Raw genomic sequence first — 22,364 nt, forward strand, 5'->3', positions numbered from 1 at the left:
CCTAACTTTATCGCCTACGTATGTGGAAAGAAAAAATGGCCTTGCGTGGAAGGAAAAAAAAGCATACATGTGCAACAGCGTGGAATACACTCCAATCCCTATCTTATATATAAAATCCAATTAAGACGCAATTATTTCATATGTTAGTGTGTGTGGATTTTAAAGTGGGATAGGCCTCGTTGCAGATCACGCGATATGGCAACAGAAGCAGCAGCAACAGCAGCAAAGAAGCGTGTGTGCTGTGCATGTTGGGACTAAAAAAAAAAAAAAAAAACCTGCTTTTGTAACGCTTTGTAGATTCAGTTTATTTGCTATGTAATTCCATTTCAGACGCTGGACAATTCCAACAAAACAAGTCACAGGTTAAAAAAGCCCACACACACTTACACAAACCGAGAAAAGAGGGGAGATCTTGCTTGCTATATTTCACAGCGGAAGCCTACAGGTCACACAGTCTGTCATGGGGCTCACAGTCAGTCAGTATAGAGGCGTAGGACAAAATGTGTGCGTGCAAATGGGTGAGTGTGTGTTTGTGTCAGATTGTAGGCCTACCTTAGTTTTTTGGGAACAGAGTAGTCTACCTCTATCACCTTTCCGTGTAATTCAACTTTACCTGTAGGGACGAAAATTGATAGTGTAACATTAGCCCGTGTCATGAAAGTAACAATACAAGCTGGTAGGCCTACAGCAAAGACTTTGAATCACTTCACCAAGTAGGTGCGTCCCCATTCATACAGCTCAAGCCTTCCAAACTAGTTTAAAACGGCGCGTTGTGTGCACGGCAGCGGATAAACCGGGTTATGTCTGCATTAAATCGTGCACAGCGTGTTGTTTTATGTGCAACAATTGAGGGAATCGGCGCCAAAATGAAGCATGATAAGCTTATATAGTATGGGGGGGAAATGGGCAGCCATGCTTTCCACTCCCACAGCCCTTCACAGTGCAATGTGGGGTATGTTTTTTTTTTTTCAGCTTTCAGTAAAGAATGCAACATCAAAGAAGAGATGGTTTTTTGCAAAGGACAAATGACTTGTACTCTTTCTAATGTAAGTAGGTGTTTCTTAATTCGTGTTGGACAAGCCGGGGTGGATTTGACGCGCACCACGGCGAGCTCGAACACGGGTCTCCGTTACTATTATGAGTGGCCTTGCCTGGCGCAGCACGGAATTAGCGTCTCACCTCGTCCCCCACTCAGCTACCTGTTTATTAGCTCTTTCCTCCGGACCCCCATGACCCACCTCCAAGACACCTCGTAAAAACATAGCCAGACATCACAGGAACACGGATCTGACAAGTTTTCCGCGCTGGCTTCGCTGTACTCTCTTCAATAAAATCAAGATAAAAAATAAGTGAAAAATAATTATGCCTACCCGAACCATCAGACCATCCCATACATTCCAGCGGGTGACTGCAAAGTAGCGCCCACACTATCGGAATCTCCCAAAATACTGTTATTGTGTGCGTTAATTGCGTTACGACGGTTGGTGTTTTCTTTACGCAAACGGGCACTAAAGCCCTGAGTGTGTCCTGTGATCGATCATTTATCCAGTTGTTTTTTTGTTTTTTTTTTTGTGCTGTTGTTGTTGTTGTTGGAGCGTGTATGACTGAGCGTTCATCTAAACTCTGATGGCACACGGATGTGATCGCAAAACACTGTCCCGAGCACACACAACAAAAAAAAGCAAAAAGAAAAGACAAAAAAAGAAGCATAAGCAATTATTAATATTTCACATTTCGGATCCTGCAATTCTATTGTGTTTTTTTTTTTTTTTAAACCTGATCTTGCAGTTTGAGTCGCTGTGTATTTTTCCTGTCACCGCAGCATCACCCGTTTACTTATCAAATCCACACTTACCAGAAAGAGTCTCTATAGCCTTTATGGCCGAGTTCTGGTCGGGGAAGTCCACAAAAGCATAGCCGGATTTCACCAAGATCTGCTCGGGCACTGGCAGTTTCTTCTCCCTAAAGAGCTGCTTTAAGTCCTCGACAGTGACCGAAGGACTTAAATTCCCAATATATAGTTTGTTCATGATCTGCAAGGAAAAATCTCGAAGGGGTATCAGATCTTAGAGAGAGAGAGAGTGTGTGTGTAAGAGAGAGGGAGAGAGTGGCGATATTCAGAGAAGTAGAAAAATAAAAAATAAAAATAAAATAGAAAAAAAAAATCAGCTGGGAGAGGAAGAGGAGGAAGGGAGAGAGAGAGAGGAAAAAAAAAACGCAGCAATCGCCCCCCAGGAAATACTAAGCTATATAGAGGCGGCCCCCCAGCACCAACTCTGGCCCTGGTCAAACTCTTTTAACAGGGACTGGGGAAAAAAGTGTCGTTACGACGCTACTCTGGAGCCAACAAGCACCGCCTCTAAATAAAATCTCCCTTAAAATCAGAAGAAAAAAATGTTTGGAGGTAACATGTGGGCTCAGTCCTGCTTTTCCAGCGGTAAGAAAGTGCATTAGGGTATGAAAGTGGCATGATGATCACCGGGTACATCATTGAAGCAAAGGGATGGGCTATAATAAAAAAAAAAAAAAAAAGAAGGAAGGCAGAGGGGTTATTTCATCAAATCATAATAAGGGCCGTGCCTTGGGTTCCTCTCTCTAGGCTGGTGGAGTGAAGGAAAAAAAAAAAAAAAAAAAGCTACTGTGTGGAAAATCAAGTCGTTGTCACAGTACTTGTCGACTCAAACAGTGTCACTGATCCCCGCACTTTGGCTTTAATTTATTTATGAGCAACATAGAAATATGGATTATTGGAGCAGAGGGGGTGCAGCCCTGCAGAGGTGCATGATTAACATTCTGCAAAATAATAACTTTAATAATAGAAAAAGTGTGTATTATCTTATCAAAGTACTGTCTTAGATTTTTTGCACATGTCCTCTTATAGATGTTTAAAATATTGCAAAATAATAATGGAAAAAGTGTGTATTATCTTATCAAAGTACTGTCTTAGATTTGCACAGGTCCTCTTATAGATGTTTAAAATCTTGCAGAAAATAATAATAGAAAAAGTAGTTATTATTTTACTAAAGCATTTTCTTAGATTTGCAGAATTTGTGTTTATAATTCACACTGGAATTTTTTTTTTTTTTTTTTTACCAGTAACCCCCTATTTATACTCCATTAACTTTACTATTATAGATGATGGTGCCTTTGTTTTCTATACTGACATGTGAATAGTGCTAATAGGACATGCAAAAATGTTAAACTGCAAATATTTATTTTTAGAGCCTGATAAGGAGACATAAGAGGGGATTCCTGGCCCTCACTTTATCTGACACTACTGTTCCGTGCCTCTTTATGGTGTCACTCAGGCTGCACAGACACACAAACACATAGTATGGCTTCTGTTGTGTATAGGCGGAAGAAGCCCAGGTGGACTTCAAAGCAGAGGTTGAGCTGGTTCTGGTTGAGGAGGACAGGCTGCAGTGCTTATGCATGGATGTCTTGTACCTACTGTACACCACCATAGAGGAGGAGGAGGTGGAGGAGGAGGTGGAGGAGGAGGAGCCTTTGCCTTCCACCACTTGAGTGTTTCTACATGTGACTCGCCTGTGCCTTGGAACATTACTGCCACCCTACTGTAGTGGAGAAAGTGCCAGCAGCAGGAGTGACCATTCCTCTCCTTGTTTACGTCAGAGTCGGTGTGAACGGTGGAATGTCCGAGCCGAGGCCTGTTTATTTACCAAACACCTCTGTAGTGACCAACATGATGAGATGCTGACACAGTGTGGCAGCCCTGCTTTCTGACAAACCCCCCACTCATGGAAAAAAAAAAAACAATGAAAAAATTACATGCAAAATACTAACCTTATTGTATTTATTTGCTTGCATTTGCCCTTTAGGTGGTAATTTTATAACATTCCAGTCATCAGGAGGAACACTCAGTATTTTTATTTATTTTTTTTTGTATCTTCCCTTGTGCGTGCAACCCCAAAAATATGCTGACATATCAATAAAGCTGAACAAAAGGGACGTCTGGAAAGAAAATGAAGTGGAATTGGAAGGAAGGGGTGTGATGTTTGGTGACTGCACAGAGAGCTGCTCAACAAAACAAACTACACATGTAAACTTGTGGTGAAAATTGGGAAATAAATTGGACTATGTTGAGTTTCAGGACCATCTGAGACTGTTGTTTTCACTGCTTTTCACGCGAACAGCACTTTTTTTGGACAACTGGAATTCCTTTTTATGACCTTTATGTGTTTTATGGCTGTGATTTGTCATTGTTTACACACCCGTCATGCTCTGCAGTTTTCTTAATAATTTAAAGAGTAAAGCAAGTGTCAAACATATTCAAAAATAGCACACAAATGCTGTTTTTGAGGAACATTTGGAGACATTTTTATTATATATTGGAATGCTGCATTTACTTCATAATGTAAGAATTTGGGTTTTATAACTACATCAGTGTCATTACGACAAAATAAATACTGAACTTTTACTACCGGTGTACCTATATTTTATGCTTCATCACCCAATTCCAGACCCCATCCAGGGTATTTGAATTTATTCTATTTTAATTAATATTAGGTTAAATGACTATAGTTTCAATATGCATTTTTAGTCGCACTCTGGCTTTAATTAGTACTTTTTCTCCTCAAATTATTGGGTTTTCACATGCTTTACAAGCTTACAGCAACTTACAAAAATGTATATTATTTGACCATAATTAGACCCATGTTATGTTCTGAATCTCATGGATGCTGGACCATATTTGAACCAGCAGGGGTAGATATTGGCCTCGACTCCATCACACCCATCTGGACCGGACTGGTTGATAGTCAGAGCGCAAACAGGCTACTTTATGATATTAAATTACTGTTCAACTGTGTTTATTCATGGATCTGTCAACAAGTATCATCAGAACATCCAATTATGTGCCTGCTTCTTTGAAAAATAAACCACTACTGACATGTAAACCCCTCACAATGGAACTCAAGTTTAGAAGTATGTGAACACATGAATTGCTGAGTTATAATAAATAAATAAATAGAAGATATGGTCATCAATTTAGAGATGTGAAACCAGGTAATGACTATATTAAGCATTATTAAACTACTTTCAATGGTTGTTGGATAAACCAGAAAACATTTTTCATCTTGTCCAAATTCAGCCTCAAAAAAAAAAAATTATATACAAACATACATATATATATATATATATATATATATATATATACACACACACACACACAGGGTGGGGAAGCAAAATTTACAATGAACATTTAGTCGTTTTTTCTCAGCAGGCACTACGTCAATTGTTTTGAAACCAAACATATATTGATGTCATAATCATACCTAACACTATTATCCATACCTTTTCAGAAACTTTTGCCCATATGAGTAATCAGGAAAGCAAACGTCAGAGTGTGTGATTTGCTGAATGCACTCATCACACCAAAGGAGATTTCAAAAATAGTTGGAGTGTCCATAAAGACTGTTTATAATGTAAAGAAGAGAATGACTATGAGCAAAACTATTACGAGAAAGTCTGGAAGATACTATTAGAGAAGAATGGGAGAAGTTGTCAACCCAATATTTGAGGAACACTTGCGCAAGTTTCAGGAAGCATGTGAAGGCAGTTATTGAGAAAGAAGGACACATAAAACAAAAACATTTTCTATTATGTCAATTTTCTTGTGGCAAATAAATTCTCATGACTTTCAATAAACTAATTGGTCATACACTGTCTTTCAATCCCTGTCTCAAAATATTGTAAATTTTGCTTCTCCACCCTGTATATATGTAGAGAGAGAGAGAGAGTTCAGTATTTCAAGAAAGGTCTCGTTCAAGGTCAGTTAATTATGCCTCCAAAAGCAACCGCACTAAGTAACTTGTGTTAACAATAGTAAACTTATTATCTGCTATAAGGTGACCTGTTCAAGGCTTGCAATCAAGATTTTTCCCCATGAGGATAATATACTGTGGTTTGAAACATTTGTAAGTGTTCAGTCTTAATGTGTGGCAAAAAAAATTTTAGGCAACATTTGCAAATACCAAAATTTGCCATCTTAGTCGAATTTTTACAGTTGAAAGCAGGTCGTCAGAAAAGTATCGCAAAAAAAAAAAAAAAAATGTAGCAAACAATTTTATTTTTAAAGAAAACATCAACTGAGAGAAAAAACAATTTTAACACTGTACATCTTTGTCTGGATTACAGTCTTGTAACAGCAAATGGTTAAAGACTATAGAGACGTGCTGTAAGAAAGGACATGACTCAAAACGAAAAAAAAAAAAAACGCATCTTGCTTTAATTTCCTTAAACATGAATTTTTGCACTCAAACTGCATACAAAAAAACAAAATAAAAAATGACATTGACAGCATGTTTCCTATACATTTAAAATTAAAACGTGAATGGACTTAATGTGTCACATTAAGTGTTTAACAAATGTTTCTCAAACTGCTCATGAGTGTTACAGATTTTGATGATCACCATAAATTCCATAGTAAAATTAAGATCATGTACCAGTCAAATATAATTCTTTCTGTGCTTCGGGGGGAGGATGAAGTTTGTCTTGGATGCAAATGTTCAGTAGCGGCCTGTGAAACCAAACAGAGTCATTAGGCCAGTCCTAACATTCAGGCCTAATGTATGTCTAAACAAAACAGCTGGATAATTTATGGGAGGCGACTTACGTGGAGAATAAGACCGGGATCTGGACCGGGACCTGTATGCGCCTCTGTAGTACGGTGAAGGAGATCGCCTTCTGAAACAAGATGAGAAGTTTCCATTTTCCAAACAAGAAGGAAAAGTCAATTTTATTACCATTATCATAATCAACATCTGTGCTATTTAATAGATGTACCTGTATGATCTGTAGTAATCCCTGTCGTCATAGCGATCGTACCCGCCTCTGTCGTATCCGCGATCATATCCTCGGTCATAGTCACGTGAATAGCGGCGAGGACCACTCGGACCACCTCCACCGCTACACAGAGGACAACAATAAGATTAGATTCTGTAGTCGTATAATTCAACATTACATTTAGACAATTATGGTTATGATTCATCTTTTGAAATGAATAAAATCAATTGTACTTGAAGCATTATGATTAAAGAACCTCCATTTACTTAAGATGAGTCTAGTCCTGACAGGAAACTTAAGTCCACTTCAGACCAAAGATTCAGGATGAGATAATGCAGGGAAATGCTGCAGCAGTGTGAAGTGATCTGTACCACTCAAGTGAGCTGATTGGTGTCATGTGCAACTCAGCTCGTCATGTCACCAGCGGCGGGTTTTAGAACAGCGTTTCAGGACAGTTTTCTCAGTAAGAAGCACTGCATTATCACCTGTTCAACCACTGAAATGCCTTCCACAACTGTTATTGTCTGCTTAGATGTGACAAACTCCTCTAAACAGTGAAACTACTCCAGGGAAACATTGGAGAAAGTATCTACCCTGTTTTTGTTTTCACCGTTAACTCAGTGCTAGAAATGCAGCTCTAGCAAGTAATTCAGTACCACTACCCTCATTCATATTTTACAACACTATAAATTATACCCAGGATCAAAAGAAGCCTGAAAAGTCGGCAGTCAAAAGAGACATTATAGAACACTTAACCTTCACTTTGGTATAAACTGGAGATTTTTTGTAACATTTCAGAACTTTGCTTTGCAAGTAGATGCCAAGTTTCACCTCATCTCATCATAAATCAACTCATCTTTTTATGAATCTTCAATCTGAGCAGTTTTATATTCGATGTCTAGACCGTCTGGGATCATAAGGATTAAATATAACATACATCTTCAAAAAGAAAAAAAAAAAAAGAGCAAAACCTGATATTAACACATCTAAACTTAAATGCTGACATAAAGAAAATTCAACACTACAGTGAATGCAGTAACACAATAAAAGTCATGTCTTACTATGTGGGACGGCCCATGTAGATACCGGGAGTTGGGGTGTGAGGTCTTTTTGTGATGGAGAAGTCAACGCGGATCCTTCGACCATCCAGCTCCATGCCATTCGCTCGCTCCTTTGCCTGGGTGATAAAACAATACACCTCTGTGAATCCTTTACATATTTCATGAACAGGTCTGACAGGAGCCTGTGTCAGTTCCTTGTGTTATACCTCTTTTGCGTCATCTGTGTTCTCAAAGTAGACAAAGGCAAAGCCCCTGGAGCGCCTCGACTGCTGGTCGTACACGATACTGACATCTGCAAGGGGGCCGTACTTTGAGAAGACTTCCCTCAGATCCCTCTCTGTGGTGTACAAACTCAGGCCAAACACTCCCAGGCAGCAGTTTGGGTCTGGATTAGCCTAGAACATCGAAGGGTTTTTTTTGAGTTATGAGTTTATCTATATGCTTCAGCATAACCAATCCGTTCTATTCTTCTCTTTTACATTTGAGATATAAACACAAATCTGTTACCATGATGCAACAGATTCATCCAAATAGACCAAACATAACAGAAACACCAGACACATGCAAAAACCAGCAAGCACTTACGCGGTTGCCGATGTGTCTGCGGCGATTGGACATGGGGGAGCGACTGTGGCTCCTGCGCCGGCGTTCTCCACTGTAGGACCTACTGCGAGAGCGGCGTCGATAGGATCTTGAACGGGAGCGAGATCGGCTGTAGTGTCTGCGTGAGCCACGATGGGAATGGGACCTGTTTAAAAACCATCATCTACATAAAGGCTGGCTCTATAGCTATTCTCATCTATCTATTCCATTTATCTATCCATCTATTATCTGCTAATACGTATATGGCTGGGAATGATTAAAAAATGACCAGTTTCCCATTCTAACAAAAAGGAAATCTTTAGCTTTACTCAGATAACCCCATTAAATACAACTGGAGTTGCCTGTTTATATAATGAAAGCCAAGTGTGCATGATCCATGCATTGAAGTCAATCAGATTTAATTCTACAACATTGAAATTTGAAGTTTTGTGACAATATCTAAGTAAAATGGTCAGTGTCATGAAAGTCCTGAAGTTTGTTATCCAGCCACTGTCACATAATCAGACAGTTAAAGGGCAACAAAAGAGTTTTACTTCATTTTAAATCTCAAACCAATAAAAAAAGGCCAAAAACAAACACTGACAGTAAAAAGCTGCCTACAATAAGCTTTCTGTAAGTTATTTGAAATACAAATGTAAAGGTTACTCACCCAGACTTTGACCTGGAGCGAGATCGTGATTTGGAGCGGGATTGACGGGATCCCTCTTTAGACCGAGCAGGTGAGCGAGCAGGGGATCGGCTTGCCGACTTCCCTGAGCCACGTGGACTCATGCTCCTCGATCCAGAACGGGAGTCCTGAACGAACCACACACACAGCTCTTATCAGCACAGATCAGAGGGCAAGCTGAAAACTTTGCCTACAAATAACTATGTAGTTATGAATTAAGACTAGCCTGTGAGGAATATAGAAAGGAACAAATTTAGAATTGTAGTTAAAAGAATGCAGGTTAAAGCAATTTTGTAGTTCTTCATACTAATGAAAACAATAGAATTACATTTACCAAAATTTAAATTGTCAACATGATGAAAAACAGAAATTTATCAGTTGTGTAAAAATTGTAATGATTTAAATTAATGTGTGTTGCATTCAGTAACAAGAACATGCACGCATTTTGACAAACAGACCAGAAAATTACTTAGCGCAGTGACCTTATCCAGATTACTTCCTTAACTTCATTTCAGTAACTTCATTACTTCACATTATTCTTCTTTCTTCAAATGTCTTACTTCTTCTTACTTCCCCCATCTCACACACTGCCCATACTTCTTCCCTCCTCATGTTTTAGCATGCATTCACAAATTCAGCTTCACACATCTGAGCTTCATATTATTGAAAATAAAGTGGACTTCTTCCGCATTTTCTTCGTCCAACCTTAACCTTTATGAAAAAGAAAAGGATGAAGAATATAACTACAATTAAAACTGCACCCGCATTAAACTTTAAATGTGTTATGTTCTTATTACATGCATGGGAATGTTTAAGACCACAAAATACAAAACTTTAGATGTTAGTTACAGGGTTTCACTTTCAGTGGTTCTAAATCCACATGTCTTAAAGGCCACTTGTAGTACACTATAAAGTGTACAAATATTTTAAAGATAAATATAGATACCTTAAGTTATAGCCAAAAGTGAAAGGTAAACATGGAACAGCAATATAATCTGTATTTGGCTGAGCCTTGACTATGATTACCTTCCATTTTGTACCTCTATTTCTTCTGTAATAAAGAAAATGATGTTCATTAAAACTAAGTATCCAACTGGACACCACTGACATAACTTAAGTGGCCCCTAAGTCATTGTAGATCACGGTAAACCCCTGAATGTGAATAATGCCAACTGAGAGGCATACTTTCATAAATATGAGTAGTCATTGTTACTTCCTAAGCTAGCACAAAAGACCTCAAGATGCTGCTGCTACTCATTCATATTGACTTACATCACTAGCACTGTTTAGCAAGACAAACATGAAAACTTATCAGTCAACTACAACATACATAGTAACTAAATCAAGACTGAGGTCACAATCAGGTGATAAATACAACACAAAATACACATATAGGTACTTATACTTTTGCAGTAATAGGGTTTCTGCATGTGTTCTTAAATTATATTATACATCTAATAGTTGATTTTTTCATTTTAGATCTTATATTTATGAAACATGATTGCAATACCTCAATGAAAAAAAAAAAACAAATGTAAAAACTTTGTGATATCAAAAACTGCAAGTCCATTCTCGCATATATAATGCTAACACTAAATAGTCAAATAATTAATTGTGATAGTTAAATTGCTACTCTTCATAAAGACTACATATGATGAGCTTCATATCATCATATTGGTGAAGTTGATGTGCATATGAACTGAAGAGTTAATTTTGACACCAAAGAGCACAAACTGTTAAAAAAAAAAACTCAATTTCCATGCAAACTGGTGGGAAAATTAGTTCAAAACATGCTCCTCCATCATTTCTGGTGTCAAAAATATCCTCATACAGCTCAGATCTCATTTAACTCTTTAACATTTATTGTGACCTTTATATGGAGCTCATTTACATTACATTAAATTTTTAATTACAGCTAACTGCTCTAGATTCCTCAAAGAGCCTATGCATGGTGCATACAGCGTGCACGGTATATTATATAACGGGATATAGAGGGGGTTTCTTAATTTTTCAGCTTTCTAATATGTGCAGACACACGAACACGGGTCTAATCTATTTTCTGACTCGCTGCACACTGAATCATGGTATCGTCATGTTGTAGCCAAGACAACCCTTGGTCACTTCTGCATGTACAAATAAGGGCGACACGTGGGAGTTAATGCAAACGAATGAGAATAAATCTTGAGGTCATTCGTATTGCTGGTAGATTTCCTAAACGGTATACTATCATAATGTCGGTTAACTTAATCATGGAACCACGCGGCCCACGCCCCGGGAAAGAAAATCTACACGAAAAATCGTCAGATTTAATGTTCAATACGGGTTTTATCTATCGCACGTAATTTTTTACAATGTTAAAATAAGACAGAATAGTTTACACGACACGGAAATGGTAAATTCTAATAAATTATTGTATTTAATGTAGCCATATTAGATTCGGTTTCAGTTCGCGGGTAACTTAACGCTATGTTTAACATGCTTAGGTCAGTAAGGCTGCTTCAACAACATTATATAACATGGAAAATGAGCTTAAATGAATTAGCACTACCAATAAATCTAACACCATTTATTCTAATTCCATTTTGGCTTGCTGGTCGCCTAAAGTTGGCACCGACATTTGCAGTTTGCATCGCCCGCACATGCAGGCCTGAGGCCTAGTTAACACCAACAGGCAAGCGTTAGCTAGCAGGCTAACGCTGAGACTGCCGAGTAATTTGGACAGACGATAAAGCTGTCTATACACTAGGAAACATTGTTATCGTTTACTCGTTGAATAAATCTAATGAGACAAATTTGTGTTTTGGAAATCACATACTGTTTCTCTAACAGTAGTCGACAGCAAACTTATGCGCGGCAGCAAACTTTAGCTAACCAGCATTAGCCAACACAGTACAAAGAGAAGGTAACCTTTTAATTTTCAATCAACTAAATGATGCTTTGGTCCATTATAATGAAGCCTTCTTAAAGTTCATACATACCCGATCGCCGTAACCTTTGTCGTTATCGCTCATGATTTTTTAGGGTGAATATATTAAAGAAATAGACTGTGTCCAATGCTAACCAGCTACCAACTACAGTGTGTGTGTGTGTGTGTGTGCGCGCGCGGCTGCAGAGGCATTGGCTCCGCCCACTACCGGGCCTCAATGGGACAGATGCCACCAATGCACAAGGACCATGACACCAAGCCCAGGAAAAACAAATGTACAGACAACAAATACATCATATCTCTCTATAAAGATGAAGCAGCTACAGTCACAGCCGTTCAACGCAGACATTATAAGATAAAACTAAAGAATAATACACTTGTTTTAACACTTCCATAATAATTAATAAGTTTCACTATATATCTTAAGCAATAATCCCTTTTTACCAGACAGGAAAGAGCATTTGTCAAAATACTACATATGGCCTTTTTCCACTGCAATTTTAGTAAACAGCAGTCAATGTCATGTAACCTGTAGATAAAGTCAGGATCAGATGCTGCAGTTTATTCAGATGTAAGAGCATTCCTCACTGTATTTGTCAATCACTGAAAAGGGGACTTGAAAACACCTCATACACTGGAGAAAAAAACTTTATTTTTGCTTGATTTAATTTCCCCTGACCTCTATCCTCTCAACATTTACACAGTTTAGTGGCAGAAAAGGGAAATACCAGGAATAATTGTATAATTGCTCATTTTGTTGCCCTAAAATTCAATTTGTATGTGTGTGTGATGGGAACAGAAGGTGTATTTTTGCTTATTTATAGAAAGTCTTGAACTGAAGCCAATACTCTACAGTCAAACTCTGTTCTGTAACATAAATCCCATGATATGAGACCTAATTTATCACTCACCCCCGTAAGACCCAGTATGATTTGTTGTCATGTTTAAGTATGTGTAAAGTAAACCATCACTCATGGAAATCATTGTTGCATTGTCTTTATTTAAACTGAGCGGAAGTTGAGACAGAAAATGGAAGGATTTCATTCGGAGATCTAAATGATAGCTTTAGCAAAGCGTGTCTTAAACATCTTAAAGCATTTTTTCTAACATGAAACATGAGGCTATGAATTCAAAAATAAATTCATAAATTGAACTGTGAAAGCTGTGTATTATGAGTACAGACCAGAATTTCGGCTAAGAAATTAACATGTTATAGCTGATAATGAGTTATTAAATAAGATGTTGTCCATGTGATCTACTCAGGACCAGATATTGATTCAAGTCTTGACTGAAGATCGGAGTTCAGTGGAATGACACCATGCTAATCATGGATCCAGGATCATTGGCACCTATAGTGGAGCGAAGAGGACAAATTAATTTTACATATAAGGAAAAATGCAACTTATGACGTACATGTGAGGTCACCTACCACAATTATAGAGGACATTTATTTTATGAAGGTCTAGAGCACTGGGTCCATCTCTTTGGCCAATGGGAATGTAAGGATCTGGTTTTGGGATTATTGTTGGTCCACCATCTTCTGAGAAGGCGTACCTATATGGGAATATATTAAATATATGTTACAGTAACTCTACATCAAGCACGTCGAACCTATGATTATGTCACCTTGAAGAGCAGCTCACCTTCCATAATGCATAACAGAACTGTAGTCATATGGGCTGTTGAGGTTGTTTGTCGCATGTTTTCGGAAGTTGTGTATATGATCTGGCAAAAACAAAAAGAATACAAGCTATAGAAGAAGATACTCAATACAAAAAAGTGAAAACAAACACACAGCTTCTGAAAAATCAGCTGATTGAAGTGATTTTAGAGATCATTCAGTTTAACCTGGCATGATGTTTTTCCATACGATTGTGACATAGTGGTCTCGATCTGAGCGGGACTGTTCGTGCACAAATCCAAGAGCGTGCATGAGCTCATGGGCAGCAACTCCTGACCACATGCACCCAGGGGTCTGCAGTGACAGGGTCTGACTTCCCCCTGTTTGCCCCAGAAATGACCAGCAGCTTTGGGTGCATAAGAAACAAATGCCTCCATTCAGTTCATATTAACAGAAAGAATCTAACATACATGAAGCATTTATGCAAAATTAAACCAAAAATGTCTCACTCACCCATATCTAGGCTGAATATCGAGGAAGCTCATTTCGTGAGTGCGTGGAACAAATTTAACACATGTTCCTGAAGAAATGTCTTGCATCCCAGTCTCTATGGTAATTCTGTCCATGTCATCTAATATACAAAAAAAAAGTTAAGTTAAAAACAATTTGAGCTCCCATTGCATTGAAAAAACTCTTAATATGAAGATTCATACCATATAATGGAGAGAGGATATATGGGACATAAACAAATCCATCAACTGATTTGGGCCACAGACAGGCATTTCCAGGGCACGTTATAGCACTCCGTACATAAGAGGTGGCGATGTCTCCCTCTCTGAACGTCAGTCCTCTGGGCGCTCGCAACCCTGGTGACAAAAACATTTGATTACATTCAGAAAGTAGTACATTATTTTATTAACACAATTGTTTTACATAATTTACAACCTACTTACTGCTGTTGACTTCCAGGATTTGATCCATTGCATTCATTTCATCACGGTCTGTTATTTCATCTGATTATAAAAACATGAAGAGCAAGTATAATCAAAAGGTATAGTTGCCTACCTAAATATACCATGACCTGGATGACTGAGGTTTGTGGAAAACTGCAAAAAAAATTAAAAGTAAAATCCAATTTTACCTGAGTATTTCCTTCTTAACCTCACCTTCCCCTCATGTACTCCAGTAGAATTCTGCAATATAAAAAGGGCATGTTAATACATTTTGGATGCAAATGCTTGACATGATTAAAAGGGGGATTTGCACTAAAATATTCTCTCTCCGTACTGACCTTAACAGGTAGAGTGTAGGCTTGGGTCAACAAGGCAATGGAGATGCCCCAAAGGATCATGGTAGAATACATTGTTGTGTTTCAGACTGGTATACCGGTTTCAGTCCACAGTCCTCCAGGAGCTAAATGAATTCCACACCTCCACTGAATCTATATACCCACTTCTCCTCGTGTGCTCTGTACTGATTGGGCACATATTCTGTGATGAAGCATGATTAAGACCCCTCATCATCCACTGCATGTAATTTACTCTAGTCCACAGCTGATCCGTAACAGGTGGTCCATGCTGACCTTCACTTGTGCCCTGTACTTAGCTCCTATAAGATTCAGCACTTTCAGAAATGAGACACTTAAAGGTGTTTTGCTGTTGCACAAGCTTCGGCTCAGCAGTTGCAATCGGGAGAATAACTGTCCACCCAGTTCTACAGACCGTCAATTTGTGTCTGACTGGAGTGGCAACCGGTGATTTTGTGATAAACTATCAGCTGATAGCTATCTTGACAACAATCATTTTGTCGCATTCGTAAATATATAAAAACAAAACATTATCCTCCAAACATTATTTCTATTTATAGCAAGGGGTCAATTTGCAGGGTGATGACTGAGGATAGGTTCCCCGTGGGTTGGCAGTTTATGAAATAGTTTTTACAGTTAGTGCAGTAACAGTTAAATTTCTCTTCATTATAACTAAAAAGTGTATAAGCCAAAGACAGTATATATTTAACATGTTGCTGCACCATAAACAGATAGCACTTTGTTGTTTTTAGTCATTTCTAAGTAAACTTGTAACTACTTTCCTTACTTTCTGTCATTTTAGTGATGTGACACATCGTTTTCCTCTCTGTTTCTGATGGGACTCACACAGCTTACATTTAGTCAATCAGGACATTTCAATCTCTGTCTACCATTCTGCTATCTTTTAGTTTACATTCATCACATCCTTTGTTTCTCTCATCCACCAGCTGTGGCAAACATTTGCACAGCTGTTTCCTTCCTAACCTTCAAGACATAAAGAACACAACTTGTTTATTTCACACACATGACTACATATACACAAAGAAGGTGCTGATGGAAAGCTTGAATCAATCTTTATTGAAATTGTTTTCATGATTAAATATATGTTTATTATATAAGCTTTCAGTACACTCCTGTTTTCCCCTCAGTTCAGTTCGGTTAGTAATCGTCTTTGTCACCTGAGGAGAAGAGAAGAGCAGAATCAAACATTTATCAACCTGAGTCATTTCAGCAATTATTTGGTAATTCAAGACGCTCGTTTTAAGAAAATTGCAACTAACCACACTTATAGAGCCTGTTGATTTTCATCTTGTCGATGTGGCTGAGAGTCAATGCCTGGCCCAGCTTTATATTCTGGCTGTTCTTAGGAATAATGGTTGGCTCCCCATCCTGTGAGTAAGCATACCTAAACAAACACATTTATATATTAAATTATTGTAAATTAAATAACCCAGTGAGATGCAGTGATTTAAAATGAAAGTTACTTACATCCCAAAGTGCATGATTGATCCGTAGTCATAGGGCAGGTTCATGCTGTCAGTCTTGAATTTCTCAAAGTTCCTCAAACGATCTGATGGAAGAAAATATTTAGTGTTTTTTTTTTTTCATTTATTTCCATTTTCATTTTACAAACACAGTGGGAAGCATTTTAGTTTTTCTTTCGAAATTTACAATGTAACTGATTTAATGAGATTGTAATATTTTCTAATTTACCAGTTGAGGTGATTTCATTCCCTAATGCCACCCCCACCCCCCCCCACCCCTTTCAAATTACCCCTCCAAATGTTTGGCCACATGATGGTGACATAGTTGTCCCGGTCAAAGCGGGACTGCTCATGCACAAAGCCCAGGGCGTGCATGAATTCATGGGCGATCACTCCGGTCCGGAGGCAGTCAGGGGCCTGCAGAGAAACGGTCTGTCTTCCACCACGTGCACCGAGGTAGGACCAACACCTGATATAACACGCACACCCAGACACAATATGTATCATTACGACATCTTCAAGGACTGAGGTTACTGCTGCACCGGTCAGGAGCAAAACAGAAATTACAAGACAGATGATTAGAATACACTTTATCTGCATGTATTACTTGTCAGGTTTATTGTTCTTCTTTTCTAAGAAATACTGCTACTCAACTCTGCAGCTGTTGTATGGGATTTAGGATATTTAACTTCCTTTCCACAGAGACAAAACACTTTCCTGAGGAGCAACATTTCAAGAAAAGACATTATGGAATCAAATTCTCCAAAGAAAAGGCTCTCACCCTGACTTTGGCTGGATGTCGATGTAGTCTCGCTGGTGGGTCCGGGGAACAAACCTCACACAGGTACCTTTCTCTATGGTTTCCATCCCTTTCTTTATGACCTTTTCCTCCATTTCACCTATTTTTTGGTTCAGACAATATGTACATAGGCAAACAATTTAACAGTCATTGATGAATGCTATGTTGGTAAATCTTAAAAAGGATTCAGACTATATTATGCTGTATCTATCTGCATGCTAAACACACAAAAAAAACATACTGTATTCAGGTGAGAGATTATATGCAATGTAGACATGTCCATCCACTGACTTAGACCAGAGGCAGCTCCTTGCAAAGCAGGTTTTGGAGCGCCTTCCAGCAGAAACAGCGATGTCTCCCTCTCTGAGGCTGGTAGAACCATCTATGATTCGAGTAGCTGAGAGAGAAATCAGAGAAAAATCCAATCCTTTCTGGACATTAAATATTGTGTTTATGTTGTATCACCTACAAAATAATTAATTTTCCCTCTGCAACTCACAATGGAACTCATTTGCTTTAATGATTTCATCCATTGCAGTCCCATCCCCACGTTCTTCACGCTCTTTAACAGAAAATTCAAGTCAGTGAACATGCTTTAACAGAAATTAAGATACACAGATAACAGTTGGGTCACTTTTTTCTAATTGCATTTACCTTTGAAGCCCCTGGGAACCCATTTTGGGCTGATCAAGAATTTCTGCAAAAAATGAGAGAGAACGGTTAGTTTGTGATGCTATAAATCTATTATTATTATTATTTTACTCTTGTCCTATGGAAATTTACCTGAGCATGTACAGCAGACAGCCAGCTAGAAACCAGGCACAAGAGGATAATCCGATCCATCGTTGCCAGTCTTCAGTGTTGCCATTTTACCTGGACTAACACCCGGCTTTATAGGTGTTCCCAATCACTGTTCAGAAAAAAATACCCATGATTATCTCTGGTAAATTACAGGGTGACTGGTATTTGTTTGTCAGTGAGTTTAATCCCTGAATTAGTTACATTCTTTTATAAACAGCAACTCCAACAGTAGGATAATGTGAGGTCTCACTGTGTGTAATAACAGCTCCAGTTCAATGACCAGCGTTAAATTAAATGGTTTGATGTTTGGCACCGGTTAAGGGCAATTTTAGGCTTTAAATGTATTATACATATACCAGGAGTGCTGTTTTGTTTCTACTGAAGCTTCCAACAACTGCACATTATGTTGCACTGCTAAACTGAATAAATGACAATGAATATTTGTTATTATGTTGGGAAAATATCTACTCATCGTGTTGAGAAAAGGAAAACAATCGAGACCCGAGAAGGAAAAGTACGTTCGCCCGAACAGGGACTTGAACCCTGGACCCTCAGATTAAAAGTCTGATGCTCTACCGACTGAGCTATCCGGGCTCTGACAAACTTACCGGAAGCACACTGTTAAATCATATGTACACAGATACGTCAGTTCCATATAAGCGACTCAATTAGACAACATATACTAAGACAAGACAATGACGGCATTTTCTGACGATGCGTTTTTGGCACAGGACGATAATTCTACAGTAAGTTGGCTTTAACCACGTGACTCACTGTTAGCTTAGTTCGCTAGCTAACTAAATCTAACACCATGCTAGTGCTGGGTTTTGCTGTTGGTAACAAGTGTCGAAATAAATTACAAATAAGCAACAAGAAACTCTAATGCCTTAACAATTCTCAACGCAGGTTCAGGTATTTAAATGTACTAATCGTAACTTTCTCCATTACAGAACCAAATACAACAGCTGCAGTGTGAAATCAGAGAAAGCTGTCGGAAACTACAGGAGGTTCAACAGAAAAGACTCAAAACTGACAAAGAAACCTGTCAGTGGTAATGTATCATACATGCGTAGCAAGTGAACCTGAGTGGGCTTAAAAACACACTCCAACTTGGTGTTTTATGTATGCATTACTTAAAATTTATCGATGTAAAAACGTGATTTGTTTGACCTGTATTCCGTTCAGGTGAGATTCCACTTGTTGTTGAACCCAGCCTTTTTGTTTTTCCATTTTCTTCTTTGCCGTCATAAATTATTTTTCAGACTTTCTCCACTGTAGACCTATTGAATAATGAAGGCTTTCTGTGTTTTTTTTTCTATTTCCCAATTTGATTATAATATGTGAAACTTTTAATTAGCGTTACTTGAGAACTTCCGGTCACTATTGCGCAGCCTCAGTTTGTTTTACACAAAAAAAATCTCAAATCTGTCTCAAGTGAATTGTTTTTTAGGCCCGAGCCGAATAAAGCCGGCGCAGGGCCAATTGAGTCTGCAGTGGGCGCATGGGGACGAAGTCGCCTGTGACGCGGTCGCCTTTTGCCACTGTCGCCACTCTCACACATATTCACATTCATGGCACTGAGACCTTTCCGAAGATGTACATGACGTGTGCAGTAATACATATTTACATCTACTCAGAATGAATGGGAGTCAATGGGACACGCCCAGTCGGGGTCAGTCACGTGTGTGTAGTGCATGACAGGAGACATCTGACCCCACAAACATATGGGGGACCTCGAGAGCTTTCAAATAAGGCCAAATATATGGTTGCCATAGAATCAGCTATATTGTTCTTGCACAGATTATTATTATATATTTTTATTTATTTATTTATTTATCTTCTCCTGCTCATTGAGCTCAAATTTGACCCCCTGAACATTTACGAAAACTCACCAGATTTTGCCCAAAATTCAGAAGTGCGTGAAATTGAATTTACATGTAGGTTTCGTAGATGTCGGTAAAGAAATGTTGCGGCAGCACCCCCTTGAAAAGTGGAAATGCATTACGCCAATGGGAGCACGTCCAACGTAAAGTTTGCCGTAGAGCCATGAAAATCGGTACACAGATTCATCATGAGGAGACAAACAAAAAATATTACTATGGCCATGCCCCTAAACCAACCCTTAGTCGGCCATATTGGATTGAAATTTCCAAAGTGCTGAGTCAGCGTCTTCGCTGACGTTGTATTTTAACTATCTCCTCCTTGGGTGTTTGGCCGAATGAGCTCAAAATCGGTGTACAGTATCTAGAGAAGTGGAGCGTCAAAAGTCAGCAGAATTTTTGGGATCAGTTTTACCATTTTTGTGTGAGGAGGTCGCAAAGTTTGCAAAGTTTTTTCAGAAATTTGCCTTTACAAATCTTGCTTCATCAAGATACATACAATCACTGATTTGGCTCAAATTTGAATCAGTTGTCAATCTCCCAGGCCTACAGCCATTTATTGGAAGAAATTTAAATTTTGCACTATAGCGCCCCCTACAAAGTTACCTTTACAAAAATTGCTTCAGCCTGGACATACACACACCGATTTGGCTCAAATTTGAATCAGTTGTCAATCTTCCAGGCCTACACTTATTTATTGGGAGAAATTTTAATTTTGCACTATAGCGCCCCCTACAAAGTTACCCTTACAAAAATTGCTTCAGCTCGGACAAACGATCACCGATTTGGCTCAAATTTGAGTCAGTTGTCAGTCTCCCAGGCCTACACCCATTCTTCTGAAAAATTTGAAATTTGACTCCGTAGTGCCCCCTACAAATTTAATTTTACTAAAATTGGTTCAGTTTGGATATACAATCACCTATTTGCCTCAAATTTGAATCAGTTGCCAATCTCCCAGGCCTACACCCATTTGTCAGAAGACACTGAAAATTCACACAATAGCACCCCCTACAAATTTACCTTTACGAAAATTGTATCAGTTCAGACATACAAACACCGATTTGGCTCAAATTTGACTCAGTGGTACATCTTCCAGGCCTACACCCATTCAATGGAACAAATTGAATTTTGGCTGCATAGCACCCCCTACAGATTTACTTATACAAACATTTCTTTAGTTCGTACATACGAACACTGATTTACCTGAAATTTGAGTTAATTGTCAGTCTCCCAGGCCTACACCAATTATCAGAAGACATTAAAATTTGGTGCTAGAGCGCCACCTGCTGAACGATGGACATGTTTGTACTGGACGTGCCTGTGGTGAGGGCCTTTAGATGCCACTTGCGGCTTTAATTTTTTTGGTTTTTGCATAAAAGTGGTTTTCTTTTGGCTTAGATTTGTCAAATGTAATGAACCCCAAGTTATTTCAAATGCATTCAAATACATTACTTTTGGCTATGTTAGTAGTCTATCTGACATTTTATAAAGAATGTGATTAGTTGAATAGTCAAAATTACAATTAGTAAATTATAGTGAGCAAACCTCAGTTTTAGCCCCAGGCTTTAAAGTGTGCATTGACAAACAGTAAATTATTTCCTGTGTGTTTTTTGTCATTAATGTCAAACTTGCAGCACTAGGGAAGCTGAGCGAAGAGTGGATTTGCTGAAGGAGATAAATGGAGTTGTGGATTTGTTGCAGCAATTTGGCGAAATGCTGCAAGAGGAAAAGTACCTAAATGAACAGCTGGAGCATCCACCTTCTGCAGACAGGTACCATGCAGTGTACAGAGGAAAACAAGAGGTGATTGCGCAAACACCCACTGTATTTGTTATCTTTTAGAAGAAAATGGAGGGCTTTACAAGAACAAAATGAGTGTCTCACAAGTGAAGCAAGAACCCTCACTGCTGAAATAGTGGAAGTGAAACAGCGTCTTGGAGAAGCTCAGTACAAAGCTGGTAAGGGTTTTGTAGGGTGTGTAAACATCTGGCTAAACTTGTATTTTAGGTCATTTGTAATGATTTCGTCTTCTGCCTACAGCACAAGCTTTGATATCAGCACCAACCAGCAAATCAAAGAGAAATCAAAGAAAACACAAGTGATTCAGTTACCTGATTTACTGCTGCCCTGTTTTTACTTCAAATGCATTTTGATTCATGTACTTTTGTTACATCTAATAAAGTCTTTGATATAACATTATTCTTAAAGCATTTTTACTTCCTTTTCATTCGCCTTAAGGTTGGACCTCAGGTACGAAGTATCTTTACGCAGAGAGCTATTATGAATCAGTGTAATGCAGTTTCTGTACAAGAGGAATTGTTAAAAACATTAATAATATTAAAAATAACAAACATGTAATTTCTCTCCTAATGTTAGTGTGCACAGATTTCACCAATAGAATGTTTCAGAAAT

General features: G+C 38.5%; 4 protein-coding genes and 1 non-coding gene across 11 annotated transcripts in view; all 5 read right to left on the reverse strand.

Annotated features, from left to right (window-relative positions):
- Positions 1-2,296, reverse strand: part of igf2bp2a (insulin-like growth factor 2 mRNA binding protein 2a) — a 76,471-nt gene extending 74,175 nt beyond the window's left edge. Inside the window, exons 1-2 of one of the 3 annotated variants that reach the window (XM_030124461.1) lie at positions 1,856-2,296; positions 553-613 (exon numbers count right to left, since the gene is read on the reverse strand). In XM_030124461.1, the coding sequence (XP_029980321.1) occupies positions 553-613; positions 1,856-2,030 (236 nt within the window). In that variant the 5' untranslated portion in view covers positions 2,031-2,296. Of the gene's footprint in view, positions 1-552; positions 614-1,370; positions 1,431-1,855 lie in introns of those variants that run through there. The other 2 variants (XM_030124460.1, XM_030124462.1) reach the window with 2 other exon arrangements.
- Positions 2,297-6,071: 3,775 nt separating this feature from the next.
- tra2b (transformer 2 beta homolog) lies at positions 6,072-12,246 on the reverse strand. Of its 5 annotated transcripts, none has more exons than XM_030124723.1 (8): positions 12,114-12,246; positions 9,118-9,263; positions 8,451-8,586; positions 8,072-8,260; positions 7,866-7,981; positions 6,805-6,927; positions 6,635-6,705; positions 6,072-6,538 (listed from the first exon to the last, which is right to left on the reverse strand). In XM_030124723.1, exons 1-8 carry the CDS (start codon positions 12,144-12,146, stop codon positions 6,528-6,530), a joined length of 825 nt encoding a protein of 274 aa, XP_029980583.1. In that variant the 5' UTR covers positions 12,147-12,246; the 3' UTR covers positions 6,072-6,527. The 5 variants fall into 5 exon arrangements, with proteins under 5 accessions (XP_029980583.1, XP_029980582.1, XP_029980581.1 ...); XM_030124722.1 differs by having other exon boundaries at positions 6,635-6,702; positions 8,451-8,613; XM_030124721.1 differs by having other exon boundaries at positions 8,451-8,613.
- An 806-nt stretch (positions 12,247-13,052) lies between these two features.
- Positions 13,053-15,105, reverse strand: hce2l1 (high choriolytic enzyme 2-like 1). The gene is made up of 9 exons (XM_030125300.1): positions 14,974-15,105; positions 14,824-14,875; positions 14,636-14,695; positions 14,396-14,548; positions 14,196-14,313; positions 13,910-14,088; positions 13,705-13,786; positions 13,491-13,615; positions 13,053-13,410 (listed from the first exon to the last, which is right to left on the reverse strand). The coding sequence occupies exons 1-9, from the start codon at positions 15,043-15,045 to the stop codon at positions 13,364-13,366; spliced, it is 888 nt and encodes a 295-aa protein (XP_029981160.1). The 5' UTR covers positions 15,046-15,105; the 3' UTR covers positions 13,053-13,363.
- Positions 15,106-16,044: 939 nt separating this feature from the next.
- On the reverse strand, positions 16,045-18,181 carry hce2l2 (high choriolytic enzyme 2-like 2). Its single transcript, XM_030125301.1, has 9 exons — positions 18,055-18,181; positions 17,926-17,968; positions 17,771-17,833; positions 17,513-17,668; positions 17,254-17,371; positions 16,763-16,941; positions 16,477-16,558; positions 16,269-16,393; positions 16,045-16,166 (listed from the first exon to the last, which is right to left on the reverse strand). The coding sequence occupies exons 1-9, from the start codon at positions 18,112-18,114 to the stop codon at positions 16,147-16,149; spliced, it is 846 nt and encodes a 281-aa protein (XP_029981161.1). The 5' UTR covers positions 18,115-18,181; the 3' UTR covers positions 16,045-16,146.
- Positions 18,182-18,593: 412 nt separating this feature from the next.
- trnak-uuu (transfer RNA lysine (anticodon UUU)) lies at positions 18,594-18,666 on the reverse strand. The gene has a single exon. It is a non-coding gene; the product is annotated as a tRNA-Lys (tRNA).
- Between the last annotated feature and the right edge of the window lie 3,698 nt (positions 18,667-22,364).

This window comes from Sphaeramia orbicularis, chromosome 21 (genome assembly GCF_902148855.1).
Source record: "Sphaeramia orbicularis chromosome 21, fSphaOr1.1, whole genome shotgun sequence".
NCBI classification, from domain to species: domain Eukaryota; kingdom Metazoa; phylum Chordata; class Actinopteri; order Kurtiformes; family Apogonidae; genus Sphaeramia; species Sphaeramia orbicularis.

Bases quoted from the DNA above. Each gene is read 5' to 3' on its own strand.
- hce2l1 (XM_030125300.1), bottom strand. From the start codon at position 15,045: ATGTATTCTACCATGATCCTTTGGGGCATCTCCATTGCCTTGTTGACC. The intron at 13,616-13,704 runs GTGAGCTGCTCT...ATTCCCATATAG, and splicing joins TCTGTTATGCATTATGGAAG to GTACGCCTTCTCAGAAGATG. The intron at 13,411-13,490 runs GTAGGTGACCTC...GCTCCACTATAG, and splicing joins AAATGTCCTCTATAATTGTG to GTGCCAATGATCCTGGATCC.
- tra2b (XM_030124721.1), bottom strand. From the start codon at position 12,146: ATGAGCGATAACGACAAAGGTTACGGCGATCGG. The intron at 9,264-12,113 runs GTATGTATGAAC...TGGTTCGTTCAG, and splicing joins ACAAAGGTTACGGCGATCGG to GACTCCCGTTCTGGATCGAG. The intron at 6,928-7,865 runs GTAAGACATGAC...TCCTCTGTGTAG, and splicing joins TACATGGGCCGTCCCACATA to CGGTGGAGGTGGTCCGAGTG.
- hce2l2 (XM_030125301.1), bottom strand. From the start codon at position 18,114: ATGGATCGGATTATCCTCTTGTGCCTGGTTTCTAGCTGGCTGTCTGCT. The intron at 17,969-18,054 runs GTAAATTTCCAT...CATTTTTTGCAG, and splicing joins TGTCTGCTGTACATGCTCAG to AAATTCTTGATCAGCCCAAA. The intron at 17,372-17,512 runs GTATGTTTTTTT...ACCAAAAAATAG, and splicing joins TAATCTCTCACCTGAATACA to GTGAAATGGAGGAAAAGGTC.